Genomic DNA, 16,898 nt, shown 5'->3' with positions numbered 1-16,898 from the left:
AATCATTTGTAATCTTTTCTCAAAAGATACTCCGATATTCATCTAACATGAAAACATTAAATTAATTTATTCGCTATCCAAAAATTATTGAAGAATCATTCAAATTCTTAATCAAAAGAAAAGCATATTAGATCATGCTTATTATATAATGACCTAAGAAAATTTGTTAAAAAACAATATGCCGGGACATTTCGCATTTTAAAAATATTAAAATATATTTCAAATTTCCAGCCAAAAGTCAAAATTACTGGTTGAATGATACGATATGCCCATTTCATACTTTTTTGTGATAATTTTAGAATTTGCAAACGAAATGCTAATTCCAAATAAATGTAATTTATATTTTGTTCTTAATTCTATTTCAAACTATTTTAAATTCTGTTTTAAGCTTTTTTACTTAAGTTATTGTAAACATAATAATAAATTGCTATTTTGTATTAAAATCATTAGTTTTCAATTAATATTATATATATTCTAAATCTTGTTCAAAGTTATTTCAAATCTTGTCTTGTTCTGAATTCTAGTCTTTATAATGATTAAGCTAAAAAATAACATATAGTGGCTCAAAAAATTCAGAGTACACCTTACTTTTACTTGATAAATCCGACTTTCAATATAAATAACACATTACCGGTAAGTGCAAACATGTTTTTATTTTTACACATAACAAATGGTTTAATTTAGAGTAAAAATAAAGAAAACTGAACGAAAAACTTCTAAACTGAAAAGTTTCAGAAGCATTTTAAATAAACATACGCAGAATTTTGCCTCAAAAAATTGAGAATGCACCAATGAAATTTTTGCAACATCACGCATAGAAACAAAGTGTCACTATTAATTTCCATGTCTTTTGGCTCTTATAATGGCCTCTAAACGACATGGTACCGATTCGGTTACCAATTTTTGGAGGCATATGAAGATATTTTACCCCATTCTTCTTCCAACATATGTTTTAAATGGGTTTTATTTCTAATTTTACGTTTTTCGAACCACTTTTTCGAGTATGTCCCACTAATATTCAATGGCAGTGATGTCGGGGTACAGTGGGGGTGGGTGTAACTGCTGTTTACAATGAAAATACATCATATTTTGACGTTACGTGCATTCTGTTTGGGGTAGTTGTCCTACTGAAAAACGAAATTTCCATCTAAATCCAAATTTTTAGCACTTTCCTTTAGACTGCTCCAAGTAAACCAAATCGTTTATAATGTCATCTATAAAAATTAAATTTCCTACCCCGGATGAAGCCATGCAACCTCAAATCATGACGGAGGTAATGTTTTAATTACAGGAGGTAAATTTTTTGGATCCAAAGCAGTATTAGGCTTTCTGCGTCTGGTGCGACAGCTGTCACTGCCAAAAATGTTGAGTTTTCTTTCATTACTAAATATAGCTTTCTTCCAAAGGTTATTGGTCTTCAATTGATGAGTTTTTGTAAACTGCAAATGCTTTTTCTGAATTTGCAAGCTGATGAACGGTTTCTCTTTAATATTGCGACTTTTATATTCAGCTTGTCTAATGGCATTTCGCACAATTTTCAGCAATTACACTTCTGTCTATGATTTGAGAAATTTCTGAAACAAGTTGGATGAACCATATGGTCGCAACAATCTAAAGGAAAGTGCTAAAAATTTGTGTTTAGATGGAAATTTCATTTTCCAGCAGGACAACGTCCCCAAACAGAATGCACGTAACGTCAAAATATGGTGTCTTTTTCATTGTAAACAGCAGCTACCCCTCCCCCCACTTTACCCCGACATCAATACCATTGAATATTAGTGAGACATACTCGAAAAAGTGGTTCAAAAACGTAAAATTAGAAATAAAACCCATTTAAAACAAGTGGTGCAAGAAGAATGGAGTAAAATATCTTCGTATATCTACAAAAATTTGTCTAATCGGTACCATGACGTTTAGAGGCCATTATAAGAGACAAAAGACATGCAAATTAATAGTGATGCTTTGTTTTTATGAGTTATATTGCAAAAATTTCATTGGTGTATTCTCAATTTTTTTAGGCAAAATTCTCCGTATGTTTATTTAAAATGCTTCTGAAACTTTTTAGTTCAGAAGTTTTTCGTTGATTTTTCTTTATTTTTACTCTAAATTAAACCATTTGTTATGTGTAAAAATAAAAACATGTTTGCACTTCCCGGTAATGTGTTATTTATATTGAAAGTTGGATTTATTAAGTAAAAGTAAGGTGTACTCTCAATTTTTTGAACCACTGTATATTTTTTATCTCCTACTAATTCAATTTGGTCGAACTACTCGAAATTGTTCATGCTTATTATTTGAGGTAGTAGAATAAATGCTGTCACTGTTTAAAAATTCATTAATTTCATTAAATTTTTAAGTTCATTAAATATTTCATAAATTCGTAATTAATTTAAATATTGCCATTTTTACGCAATATCTTTAGAGCATTTTTTCCACAAAAAAACTTTTATATTTCCTCAAAAATATAATTTTTATCTTTTGAATAAAATTAATTACATTTCTCTACATTTTTCCCTTAAGCGTTTTATTCATTTATCATAATTTAATAACTGAATTGATGCAGACGATTTTGAAATGAAGAAATTTACAAAAACTCCGTTGCTAAGCAATGGTGAATGCTTTGAAATATTTGGCTTTTATTTATTATATTTCGGTTTTATTTCTTTTTATAAAAGTCTTTCCCGACTTTTTCTGGTAAATTTTTGGCAATGTATTTTTGGTTTTAAAAGAATTCTAATGTATATTTAATTAAATTAAATATATAGTTTCATAAAAAATACCTCCTGTCATATTTACTAGCTTCTTTTACGATTTATTAAATAAATATATAATATTATAATTAATACGAATATAGAACTTTGAGTGACGCAAAATTTAGAATAGCTAATTAATGATTCTTAAAAGAAAACATAAGTCTATAATAAAAGAATTCTGGAAGAACACTAAATGGAAAATTTAAAAGCAGACGATTAACAACTTCAGTCAAATTTGAGTGGCGATTCAAATGTGAATGGAATGATTAAGATGAATATCTATTCATTTGGTTTGTTTAATGTTTTAACTACCTATTTAACTGCCTCAACGTGTTCATTAAACTTTTTTAAAATTTTAGCATTTGTTAATGAATTGATGAAATATAAAAGTGTAACGAATATATATAACGATGATTAATAACTTACATAGAAAATGAGCTCTCTGAAATTTTTAAAAATCAACTGTCTCAATCTGTATTTTAATTTTAATTAAAACCATTTTAGATTATAAAATAATTTTATCTATTCTAATATTTTATATAAAAGTAGCTTTTATATTAAAAATATTAAAGTGCTTTATTAGTTTTTAAAAAGTTCTAAAGTTTATTTAATTAGATTAAAAATATAGTTCCATAAAAAAAACCTCTTTTCATCTTTACTTGCTTTTAAATTAAAACGATGTAATAAATAATTTTGTAATTGATGAGAATATAGAACTTTAAGTGATCTAAAATTTGGAATAGTTATTTAATGATTTTTAAAAGAAAAGATAAGAATAAAACAGCAGAACTCTGAAAGAATATTAAATGGAAAATTTAAAAGCACACCTAATCAATAGTTTCAAAGCATTCATTAAAACCAATGAAAATTAATAAATTATGGCGAAAATTAGCTCACGGCAATCTTTAAAAATCAACCGGTAGAATCGATAGCTTCATTTTGATTAAAAAACTTTTTAAATTATAAAATAATTTTGTGTATTATAATATTTTATATAAAAGTAGTTATGGCATTAAAAATATTAAAGTACTTTAACCTGATAATCTTTATAGCTGACCAGCAATGGGTATACCAACTAGTATTGATAATTAAAAAACAAATTTGCTTACCTGCCGATATGTGTCTTCAATGGTGGGAATGTACGATTCCCTAAAGGTCCCCTTGACGAATCGTAAGACGAGAGAACTTTTTCCAACTCCGCCGGCCCCGAACACCACTACGCGGTAGTCGTTGCTTTGCTCGGGCATTGAGACGCGGCCTGGAAGGGCAAAATATATTTGCATTTCATGAAGACAAGTCTTCCAAAAAAGCGCAAAAGAAATACACAGTTGAAAATACAATAAAAAATGCTGCTGGAGTATTAATCAAAAGTGACTGCCGTTGAAAAACACAAAAACTGTTGAATAAAATATTTAAAACAAAACATTGAAGCAGCGGAAAAATTATCGTTTGCTTTTATGTGAAGCTTTGAAGCAGCTGCGAAACAATTAAGCAGACGAAAAAAAATGAGGAAGTTCAAAGCTGTTGTTAAAGTATTTAATAAAAAGTAATAATTAAAAAATATTTTTTTGAAATTCATATAAATTTAAAGATGATGTAAGAATTCAAATTTTATAAAATATTTGATAACTTCATTAGAATTTGTTAGAAAGAGAAACCCAGATTTTATTGCCAGATCTCTTTATTAAAAATTGGCCAAAATAAATTGGTCTACCAATCTTATTCTGTCTGCTTCTATAAAGACTTTTTAAAGAAGGTGCTAAATTAAAATTGAATTCTTATAAAATCTGAAAATCGCAGAAATTTGTTTACATGTTTAGAAGCATTTAGTGATTAGAAACTTTTAAAGAAAATATACAAGATGTTAAAAATTTTCTGATGAATTATATATTTTTTTTATTTATACAAAATATTAGAATTCTTGAAAGTATTTTTCTGTAGATATTTCAGAAATGCTCATCTGTACAATAGATTTTTCTAATGAAGTTACAACACTTGTTTTTTTTGTTTGTTCTTAATGGTATTTTGAATTGTAAATATTTATTGAACTCTGAGTTGAACTTTATTTTATAAATAGATCTTTTCTGTATATAAATAAATAGATTTGTCAGTACATTTATTATTTACGAAACTTGTAATTCCAGTCTAAATTTTTGTTTGCTTTTTTCATTAATTTAATTTTGTTCGCTGGTATTCATTTTAAACAAAATTACTCTATTTCTGATAAATTTTGGCAATTTTTGGCTACAACTAATTTTGGCAATCGGAAGTTCTAAGCAATTTTTATCGTATTTTACCAATCTCATTGGGCATCATTATATAAGTGCTGCACATAATTTTTTTTGTATCTTATATATTTGCTTATTATAATATAGCATTCATGCCTTTAAACTCTATTTGTTGAGCAATTTCTACTTCTTATCAATTTAAATAGCTGCTTTTTTTCGAATGCTGATATATTTTCTTAATGTGGGTAATGCAGATATAAATTAGACACAATTATTTCATATAAATAATAATAAATATTATGTGATATAAATAATTTAAAGTTTAATAATCTTCAAAAATATATACATGTCATTATTTCTTAAATAAGCAAATTCCAATTTCTAAGATTTTGCATAGTGAAGAAATATTGAAAAAGATTGATAAGTTGATATGCACGCAAGCAGAAAGATGAACGTTTGATTCATTTCACTAAGAGAAGAAATCAATCATTTCTAGAGCCCAAAATATCTTTTTTATGGTTTTAGAAATACTTGGTAATAAAGATTCGTAGTAGGAAATCGTATCTAACTTTCTTTTTTCAATGAGTTTTAAATAATGTGGTCTGAGAAAGTATTAAATTGTCATTTTCATTGTTTGATTAATTTATTTGTAATAAAGTTTTTTTTCTCTTACCCCTTAAATCTCATATATCATTTAATCGTGAATTTGATTTTGTGTTCTTCAGATTTCTGTATTCTTTAAAAAATGGTAAAAAAAAGAAAAAGATTTTTTTTTTATCTCATAAAAAATAAAGATGCAATTTGCTGCAAAAGAGGAATAACCTTATAAATGGTTTATACCATTCTGAATTATAAAATATAATGAAACCCCCATATATCAAGCTTCTACAGATCGAAAATAACTATATATCGAACATTTTTTAGGATAAAAATAGATATTTAGATATAAAAATAGTTCTTTGTATGGAATAAAACTTCTGTGCATCGAACAAAAGTTTTCGCACAACAATTATGTATTGCAATTAAAAAAGCGTCCATAAATTTCAATATGCTTTCATTTTTAATTAAATAAGAAAAATATTTCAAGAATTTTTGCTTAAAATAATTCTCAGAAGACTGGATATTGTTTATGAAAAATAAAAAACGCTTGTCGATGAGTTATATGTTAATTTTAGCGTCTGTTCTATGAATATGTTTCCTAACCTAGGGCAAGATTTGTATACTCGTTTTAGTTTGAAAGTATTTATAGCAAATATTGTTATTCTTATCGGAAATCTTTAAGGGTAGAAAAGAAATTAATTTAAAAAAGACGTAGAAGATAAGATGCCATTGAATAATAATATAATGATATAATTTTGAAAAATTATTGTTATTTGAGCATTTTTTAAAATAAATTACTTTTACTCTTTAGATCTTTTAAATAGCCTTTTATCCTAAAATGTTACTATGCGAATTGTTTTAATAAGAAAATAATGGAATTAATAATCTGGTGAAATCTAAAAGTCTTTCATTACATTGCCAAGAAAACTTTTTAATATTTAGCATTTAATTTGAAATCATTTCTTAAATTGATCTTGTGTGTAATATTTCTGAAAAAAAAAGTTTAAAAGTTTTTTTTTTATATTTGAATTTTAAAATTTAGAGATGCAATTTCATCTTTTTTATATTATATTTAAAAAAAATTTTTGGAGATGAAAATTTATAAATAGATACTTAAAATTATCTATTATTGACTGTTTTAATTTTATAATAAAAACATCTATTATATATATAAAAAAATAGGTTCAAGCTGCATAAGTATAATGACAATTTTATGACATTTGCTTACCTTCATAAATAAATGACACTGTTACACAAAAGCACATAAAAATAAGCAATAACAAATGATAAAATTCACACAAAACATCTTTATGGACGATTTTATATTTGAACATTTATAGGAATTAAAGCACAAAGTTATATCACGAAGATGCATTAACACACAGTATCTGTAAGAGAATTTGAGGAAAAGAAAGCACGCCTTCATTCAACACACATTCATGCACTCTCAAAAGCATTCCCAATTTTTGCAAAAGCATTAGTAGTGCCACTCACGAAACAAAACCAGGATGTGCTGTGATATAAATATATATATACATGCAGACATTTATTTCTTAAGATTTTAGGATATAAGGGTTGAGAGATAGGAGGACAGAAAGAGAGACAGTGCCCAAGCAGGAAGAGACGATTTCAGAAGGAAGCAGGTGCTGTATGGGAGTAAAATGGTTACCAGCTAGTGTCGTTGTGAGTACGCTCATCCTTTTTCCTGCGTATAGCTGTTTAGAAAACACATTTATTAATGTTTTTTACAGTGTGTTTGGATGTGTTTTACATATGGGATCCCAGGAGTCCAGGATTGGCCACTGCGCATCCAAGGTGTCTTCTAACCTGAAGGAGAAATACATCGGTAGAACTAATACTTGAACACTCACCATTGGTAATAAAACTTTCCCTTTTTTATGAGATCTGCAATATTATTGCACATTATGAGGTTTTTTTTTGGTTTCAAAAATTCTCTATTACTATTTTTCTTATTTTCAATACAAACATAGTTAGATTCTGTAGATTTGAAAAGTTAGATTCTTTTTTAAATATATAATTTGCATTCTTTATAAATGATAATTAAAAATCTCTATTATTTCCTGTTATTATCAAAACTATTATTTTCAAAACTCTATACTATCCATAGTATTATTTAAGAACCTATAATTACTCTATTATTCTTTAAGATTTTTTAATCTCATGATTTCCAAAGCAAATATTGTTAGAATCTGTAGGCTTGTAACATAGAAATTCTTTCATAAACTTACAAATAGATCCTTTATATTCGTAGAAGAACATCTATTTTTCCAATTATTATGAAAGCTCCATAAATGTTATCAGTTATCTTGTCATTATGCATATTTCCGTAATAATTTTTAAATTTTGTATGTTTTTAAAAATAGAAAATTTTTAAAATATATAAATGGTAATTTATAATTTATATTTTTTTATAATTTTTATATATTTATATTTTTAAAATATATAAATGGTAATTTTTATTTAAGTTTCTAAAGGGAAAGAACTCTATTATTTTTATTATAATTAAAAATCGTTATTTTGATATCTCTATATTACTTGATATTATCTTTCGTATTATCTTCGATAATATATATCTTTCGTAGAAGAACATCTATTATTTCAAATTATTATAAAAGCTCTATAAATGTTATCAGTTATATTGGAATTATGTATATTTACGTAATAATTTAAAAATTTTGCATGTTTTTAAAAATAGAAAATTTTTAAAATGCATAAATGGAAATTTTATTTAAGTTTCTAAACGTAATAACTCTATTATTTTCTATTAGAATTAAAAATCCGTTATTTTTATATCTCTATATTACTTGATATTATCCTCTATTTTGTAAAAATAATGACCTGATAATAATAATTATTAAAATTCCTTTTTTTAAAAATAATTGAGCAAATTCTATAATTTTCTTATTTTTAACATGAATAATGCTGGATCCTGCAGATTTATAAATTAAACATTCTTTTTTAAATATATAGGAAATTCTTTAATTAAATTCCTATTGGGAAAAAAATTCCATAATTTCTTATTATTTTTAAAGTTTTAAATCACTCTTGTTATAATCTATAATCATGTGAAAATAACTATCTTGCAATACCAATAATTATTAATATTATTAATCTAAATAGCTGATAATCTCAATTAAAATAGAGATTATATTTCCAACACAAATATTGTTGGATTTTGTAAGTTTGTAAAATTGAAATCCTCTGATTAAATTTATAAATTGTGTTCTTAATATAAATCTTTAGATAAGCAAGGAGATATACAGTTCAAAATTGATATGATTCTTAGAATTGCTTTCCCAAATTTACCAGAAAACAATTTTGAATCCTGAATTCTAATTTATCAATAAAATAGATTTCTTTATTTAAATTTTTGAGGAATCTAGGAGTTATGCGATTTTCAAAACTTTATTTTAAAAATGCTTTTCAGAATAAATTATTTTTAATTTTAAATAATAAATTTAGTTCAATACTTTTTATTAGTTTATTTGCAAGTACTAAATTTTAAAAGAGTATTCAGTTAATACATAACGAATACAGCATATAAAAAATATAGAGTACGGAAAAACAGCATGTATCTTTGGTTTGACACACACAAAAAAATCAAATAAGTTTGTTGGTTTTGGTTTTTTCAATATGATCAAATAAGCAAACGATTATTACTTCGCTTTCTTCTTTTGACTATTTAATATTGTCATGCGCGCAGTATGTAAAAGTATTAATAATACTTTTTAAAAACACTTTTCATAAAGATAAAGAAAGCCACATCAAATAAATTTTCAGTAATATTTCAATATAATATTGCGCCGTAGACGAAAATAGTAAATTTATTAAATAATTCGAATAGCTTAAAATGCATCGATCATAACAGTATCAATTTTATAGTTTGAACTAAATCATTTGTTATCAGAAAATATTCTATATTTTAGATATTAATATAAATAAGTATCAGAACAGCGAGGATTTACAAAACCAATTAAAATTTATGGTCTTGGAAAAACCAAAAAATTGAAGTAGTTTAATACTGACTTTTTGTTTTTAATTAATTGTTAATTAAAAACAAAAAAGTGAAAAAATATTATCTTATCGAAGTAAGATTTCCCCTGAGCTTTTTATGATTAAAAATCGGTCCCAGATAATGCGAAAACAAGATAACGAAACAAAATGGCTACGGACGAACTCTTTTTCTTCATATCCTATTCGATCTGTGAGGATATATTAACCTTATTTATAAATTTAATTAAATTTAATTTCAGTAAATTAGCAATATATATGTAAACATATGTATATAATTTCATATGTTTACATGTGAAATATATGCATATGTTATATATTATATTTTCATATAATTAACAACGTATATGTTATACAACATGTATAAAATTACTCTTACGTTACATAACTAAATGCAAATGGTGAAAATAGAATGTTTATATATATTTGGCATTGAGATTTGAAAAGGTATTCATAAAAAAATTTTATACTTTTCACAACAGCTTATTAATAGTTTTTAGTATTAAATTAGTAATTATAATTACAAATAATTCATTTAATTGAAATAGAAAATATTAAAAGTAAATAATCAAAATGCAGACAAGACTCCTTCATTTTATAGAAATATTTTTAAATGTACTTAAGCAATTAAAGGGCAAGCTAATTAATCCCACAGTCAAAATATTACAACATTAAAAATATTTATAGTTAAAATGTGTTCTGCTTCAATAACAAATAATAACAAACCGAAATAATGCTTTCTCTAAACTTGCTAACTGCTTTCGTTTTCACTATCCCCAAATGGTGGCCACCCCAAAACTTTCTCACATATTCTTTAATAAAGGTGTATCTCAGAAAACACCTTGCTGCAATAGTTACAAAATATTAACATTTGCCGTGAATTTAAAATTTTTACTGAATTAATCATGTCATCCTTGGCGAGAATTTTGGTGATTAATCCCTGCCATGCGTCCAACAGATCTGAAAATTTTGTTTCAGACACATTCTTTGCAAGACGTTTACCGGTCGTGGTGGCTTGGCGGTAAGGTCTCAGCTTCGGAACCAGAGGGTCTCAGGGTCGAGATCCGATTCCACGGAAGAACTATCGCTGGTGCACGTTAAACCATCTGGTGCACGTTAAACCATCCGGGTCAAATGTCCTCCCGCTGGTGTGGTGTGGAGAGGGGAGTGCCAGCTCAAGTGTCGTCCTGACCAAGGTTCAAAATTACGTGATCAGTCCCAAAATAACCCTAGTGTTGCTTTAAAAACGTGATGTTAATATAACTAAGTTAAACTAAACTTCCCAGTCGATTGGAACAAAAATTGATTTAAAACTATATTTGTAGTTATAAAATCCCATGTTAAATGTGGTTTAAGTCGTTACGTTTTTGAATTATCGTATTTATATGTTTCTGAAAATACAGGCCAATAGACGGTCAACCCCTCATTAGATTTGGCTCGAAATTTTATAGGGCTGACGTTATAGATATTAAATATATGTACCGAATTTTGTCTATCTAGCGTTTCCCATTTTGTAGTTATTGTATTAATTTATTCGAACAGCCGAATAGACAGACTTTCTCAGAACGAATCATTCTCAAAATTTGATAGAAATCTACAAATTTGATATAAAGACCGTATACCAAATTTCCGTCTGTCTCAGATCATTTTTGATTTAATCATCAGTTTCCTAAAATGTGTGCTGCGAACTTAGGAAGATATAAAACATGGAGAATCGTCAAAATATCGAATTCGAAGATAAGTTTTTGACGATTACAATTTCTCTGTACTGTACATACGAGAAATGTAAATGTAAATGAGCTCTAATGCAAATAATTCCTGCAACCAGTTATAACATTGCCTTCTTCTAATTATGATTAGTTATCTGAGTTATAATAATTATAATATATTAGCTTAAGTTTATAATAATATATTAGCTTAAGTTTTTTAAACCAGAGGATGAGTTTCTGAACGCTTTATGCTAAATTTAAATAAAGTTGATCATTTAATTTCAAAAAAGTTGGAAAAATCAGACATCAATAATTTAATTTTAACATAATATATTATTTTCTGAATAAAAAAGAAGATATAAACAAAATATAGTTTTAAAGTGCCTATACATCATTAATACTTCTATCTAAAACTGAAATAAACCAGCATTCCTTGTGACCGGACCCATTTGGCATGGCTTCCCAAACAATTTCTTTCACAAGATTTCCATTGAATATTTCGTTGAATATCATTTCGAAATTATAATAGATTGTACACATCTCATGAATATCATAAGACTGCGTTGAAACACCGGATTTCAATATGCAGAGAATAATAATAACAAAGCCGAAAAGACTCGAGATATTCCAGCGCGAATGCAAATTATGCGAAATGACTTTTCTGGTAAATATCACAAAAGCTTCTTTTATGACTTAGGCTTCCGCTGGCTTTTGAAAGCGACGTAGTCTTGTTGCCAAACTGTTAATAGAAATATTTGATGCATTTAAATTAAGAAGTTTGGCCCTTTTCCTTTATAAGAAGGAAGTGGCGAAAGTATGGCTTAGGACGCCTTCGGAATTATACCAGTAATTATGTGTTTGAGCGCGAAATGGTAAAGCATGTATCTAATATGATGAAATAATTTACGCTTGTATCCATCGAACCGGAAGTCTGATGTGGTCTCATGAGACTAATGCAAATAAGCTCGCGTGCACGAATTAAATTTTGTTTTATTGTTATATCTTATATTAAAAAGAAGATGGAGTGGGTTAATGATGTGACCGGAAGATATTGATTTCCTTCAAGTATTTTGATATCCATTAACTGATTTTCTCTCCTGTGGGATAACAGCATTTGTAGCTATATCCCTCACTGTTTATATTCAAGTTCAAGATATTGATCTGTAAAATGGTTTAATGTAAATATTCTTTTAATGAACAACTATGCGCTATAATAAATAATTAAAATTAATTAACAAAAACTGAAAAGAGCATTGAACCTCTAACTCGAAGTATTGTTATTATCATGTGAAAACATGATGTTGTTTTGGTTTGAGGTTTTTGAAGCCTCAAAAGGCGCAGGCAACAAATTGGCGATTTATCGCTTTTGAGGCATACATTTTTTCGCTTTTAGGGTTATTTGAAACTATCGCTTTTAGGATCACATTTAGCGATTTATAGCCAACTAAAGTTACAACTTGATTTCCAAATTATTCATTCTCTGAATTCTTACGAATTGTCTTAATTCATTTAAGTCATTAACCAGTTTCAACCGGTTTGAAATAATCACATTTAGAAATACGATGTTTTTTTTTTCATCTCAAAATCGGTCGAGTTCCAAAACTTTTTTTTGCCAGCTAGTGAAATTGGAAAGATTAAAAATGAAAGTTTTAAAAATTATATATAGATACATACATACATACATACATATATATATATATATATATATATATATATATATATATATATATATATATATATATATATATATATATATATATATATATATATATATATATATATATATATATATATATATATATATATATATATAAGAGAGAGAGAGAGAGAAGTCTCGTGATTGTTTCAAACCGGTTTAAACTAGTTAATGAATTAAATTAATTAAGACAAATAATGGCTTAAAAATAATATTGTTCTCACATGGTAACTTGAAATTTGCGTTTTTTTCTTAATTTCGAAATAGATTTCATTTTATTTTAGGGTTGTTTCACCTGTCGTAGTTTTATTTTTAAAGCTTACTCTAAATTATGTCGTAATAATAACATATACACAAAATATGCTTTTAAATTAATCGCAAATGTGCTTGCGTATAAATACTATTACCAAAAGAATGATTAGTAATGTTGTGATATATATTTAAATTATTTTGGAAAATTTATTAAATAAAAAAAATTGTGCGGAAATGAAATTGATATCATTGAGAAATTTATTCCTTAAAATTTTAAAGAGGTATAAAACTTGTGCAAATGTCGCCAATTGTGAAAGCGAATTTGGCGGGATTCTACATTATTTGGTGATTTTCCGCTTGCACCCGGGGAACGGAAAAGAATCTTGTGAAACAACATACTCTGAATTATATCGTGGGAAAATGTTAAGATTTTTAATACTTTTAATTAAAGATTTAATCAAAATTTAGGAAAATGGCGAGGACCTATTTCTCATAAAGTAATTTTATGGCAAATTTGGTAGCTTTAAATGTACGGTTGGTCTTAGAGAGAATTTTGAACGAAACATTTTACCATTCCTATTTAAGGAATTGTTAATTGTGTGGATAATTTTTTTTTACTTTCTCGTATGGTAATCGACAAAAAATTCGATCTCGAGATTGTAAGAAATCTCCACTTTTTAGACCTCTAGGAGTTCGAAAAACCCATTTTTAGAAAATGTCTGTTCGTCTGTATGTATGACAAAGATAACTAAAACGTCAAACTTTTAGTTAGCCTTTTGAAATTTGGTATATGAGTTTTACACCAAATTTGCAGATTTCTATCAAATTTTGAGTAAAATCTTTTCAGAAGAAGTTCATCCGTTGGATGTTCTAATATATGTCAACACGATAATTAAAAAAACGAAGTTACTTAGATAAAACCCAGTACATAGATTTAACATATATAATGTGGACACTTGTCAAACCTTGCTCAAAGTCCAATTGCGTATTGATTTTCTGGCTGTTTGTATTTTCAGAAACATTTAAACACGATAATTCAAAAACGCAATGACTTAAATATATCAAATTTGGTACGAGATTTTGTGACTACAAGCGCAGTTTTGTGTCAAATTTTGGTTTTCCATTCGGATTCAGAAAAACGTGTCTAAAACACAAATGTGATTTTTGGGCACTATTAACGCATGCCAGGGATTAGTCGCCAAATAACTAGCCAAAAATGTCACGATAGATTCAGTAGAAATGCTAAATTCCCGCCTGAAGTTAATAATTCCTAACTATTGTGCTCCAATTCCATGTAAGGCTTTTTCTGCTATGACAAGTTTATTAAAGTGTATGCTAGAAAGTTTAGCGGTGACCTTTCTAGCTGGTTTAAATTTTGTATTTTCGTATGGCTACGAGACAATACATAAATTTAGATGTTTTGAGAGCTATTTCAGTTAAACAGCCAATAAATTATTTAGATTTTTATTCTTATACTCTGGCTTTCCCTATATTGAATTGAAAAATCTTGAAAAATTGTTTAATATAATCTTTATAATGTAATTGGTTTTTAAAGACTGACAAATAAATAAAAATTTCAAAGAAAATCCTACTTTTTTCCGCATTAAAAAAAGGCTACTTTTTATTATTTTTTTAAAAAACTTTTATTAAATATATACACACATAGTGTTTACACATGTGATGATAACAAATAGACAGACAGACATCCCTTTAAAAGGTTTAGTCTAAAATCAGATATCTGTCACTATAGTTATAAAAGTGTACACAAAGCTTCATTCATGTTGCCGGTTGCAATTTTTAGTCATCATGTGTGCATACATATGGATAGAGGAAAAGACAGTATTATAGTCGAAAAATTTTGTTCAAAATTTGGGAGAAAGCTTAAATTTTTGTCCGAAGATGACCAAATTTCATTTGTCTAATTTGCTGTTTGTGAATTGTCATATTCATAGACGAGTTGGCAGACAAATAGACAATTTCCAAAAGACTTTTGTTATTCGGAACTCTAAAACTTGAAAATTTCTTAAACATTTAAAGTCGAATCTTCATGGTTGTAATAATTTCTCAGTAAATTTCTCGTGTAAAAGAATGTTAGTTTATTATATTTTGCAGTATAGTTTATTATATTTTGCTGTTTTCATCATTTTATAATGCATTCCTTTCACGAACGCATCAATCAAACAATATATAAAAGGCCAAAAAGAATTTATAATTCATAAACAACTAAACAAAGCGTTTAAATATTTCCAACCATAAAAACGTTTAAAAGAAAACGACATTAAAGAATATGCTGGAGCTGCAAAGTCGTAAATTCGTTGAAAGAACATTTCCCAGACAATGAGAGTTCCTATAAAAACACAGCCCCCCTCAAGAAAAATTCCAGGAAAGAATTCGACATGAAGGAAGTAAAACACTTTCTGAAAAAAAGATTTAACCATTTGCTTTTTAGGTTAACGGAAATGGATAAAGAATCGATGAAGAAAAGATCATTCCCCCCAGGAAGGGTGGACACCACATTTTGCCCAATCACAGACAGTCGTTGTCACTTCCTGAAGAAAGCAGACTGCATGAAATATTAAGTTTGGTTAAAAGTTTCATTTGTTGAAATTCAACTAAAAATAATTGGCCATGTCATTAAAAAATATGCCATTGGTTTGTTTTTATCACCTGAAGTTGAAATTGTTTTGGTATTCTTTTCATTTTTTATTTAGAAATAGAACATTTCAATAGAACATAATTTTTAGGCCGTTTCTTTCTTTTGCAGAATATTTAAAGTAACAACTCCATAGAGAAACCAGTGGAATTGTCTCCCCAAAACTTTCCCGCATACTCTTTAATAAACTTGTCATGCCAGAGATAGCCTTGCATGGTATTGGCGTACAATAATTACGAAATGTTAACTTTTGGCGCGAATTTATCATTTTTACTGAATCTATCGTGACATTCTTGGCGACTTTTTGGGCAGTTAATCTCTGGCATGCCGTTAATAGTACCCGAAAATCGAATTTGTCTTTTAGACACTTTTTTCTCAACCGATTGGAACAAAGATTTGACATAAAACTGCATTGTTGTCTCAAAATCTCATATCAAATTTCACATATTGCGTTTTACATATTTAATATATTTAAGTCATTGCTTTTTTGAATTATCGTGTTTAAATGTTTCTGAAAGTACAGACGGATAGACAATCACCACATTGTTGATTTTGGCTCAAACTTTGACAGGTATATGCACTATAGATGTTAAATCCTTGTATCGAATTTTATCTATCTAGCTCTCTTCATTTTGTAATTATCGTGTTAACCCTTTCTGGGGCCTTGGGAAGTATGCTTCCCACCAAATTTATCAATCTTTGTATGAAATTATGTAGGTTGGCATAAGTTCTGACCAATTTTTACAGTAAGTCAGAAGCTTAGATGCTTCGGTTCTTTATCTCAGACAAAATGATGCCTCTTGATTTGTTACTTAATTATTAATTAACTAAATTAATTAATTTATCAAATTAAATTTATCTAATAAGCTAAATGAATCCCTTTTCTCTTATTCTAATTTCAAGCCTAAAAATATTTTAACTTAATATGTCTAAAAAAATGGCCCTTTAAAGGGTTAACTTAAAATTCGAACAGCC

General features: G+C 27.3%; 1 protein-coding gene across 4 annotated transcripts in view; it reads right to left on the bottom strand.

The window, feature by feature from the left end:
• The window catches only part of LOC129983804 (GTP-binding protein Di-Ras2-like), a 132,676-nt gene that overhangs the window by 29,362 nt on the left and 86,416 nt on the right, over positions 1-16,898 (bottom strand). For all 4 annotated transcript variants that reach the window (XM_056093444.1, XM_056093443.1, XM_056093441.1 and 1 more), the window contains exons 2-3: positions 7,251-7,408; positions 3,863-4,011 (exon numbers count right to left, since the gene is read on the bottom strand). In XM_056093444.1, the coding sequence (XP_055949419.1) occupies positions 3,863-4,011; positions 7,251-7,278 (177 nt within the window). In that variant the 5' untranslated portion in view covers positions 7,279-7,408. The remainder of the gene's footprint in view (positions 1-3,862; positions 4,012-7,250; positions 7,409-16,898) is intronic.

Source organism: Argiope bruennichi, chromosome 9 (genome assembly GCF_947563725.1).
Source record: "Argiope bruennichi chromosome 9, qqArgBrue1.1, whole genome shotgun sequence".
Classification (NCBI taxonomy): domain Eukaryota; kingdom Metazoa; phylum Arthropoda; class Arachnida; order Araneae; family Araneidae; genus Argiope; species Argiope bruennichi.
The sequence above is the reverse complement of the archived record's forward strand: the minus strand, read 5'-3'. Positions and strand labels throughout refer to the sequence as shown.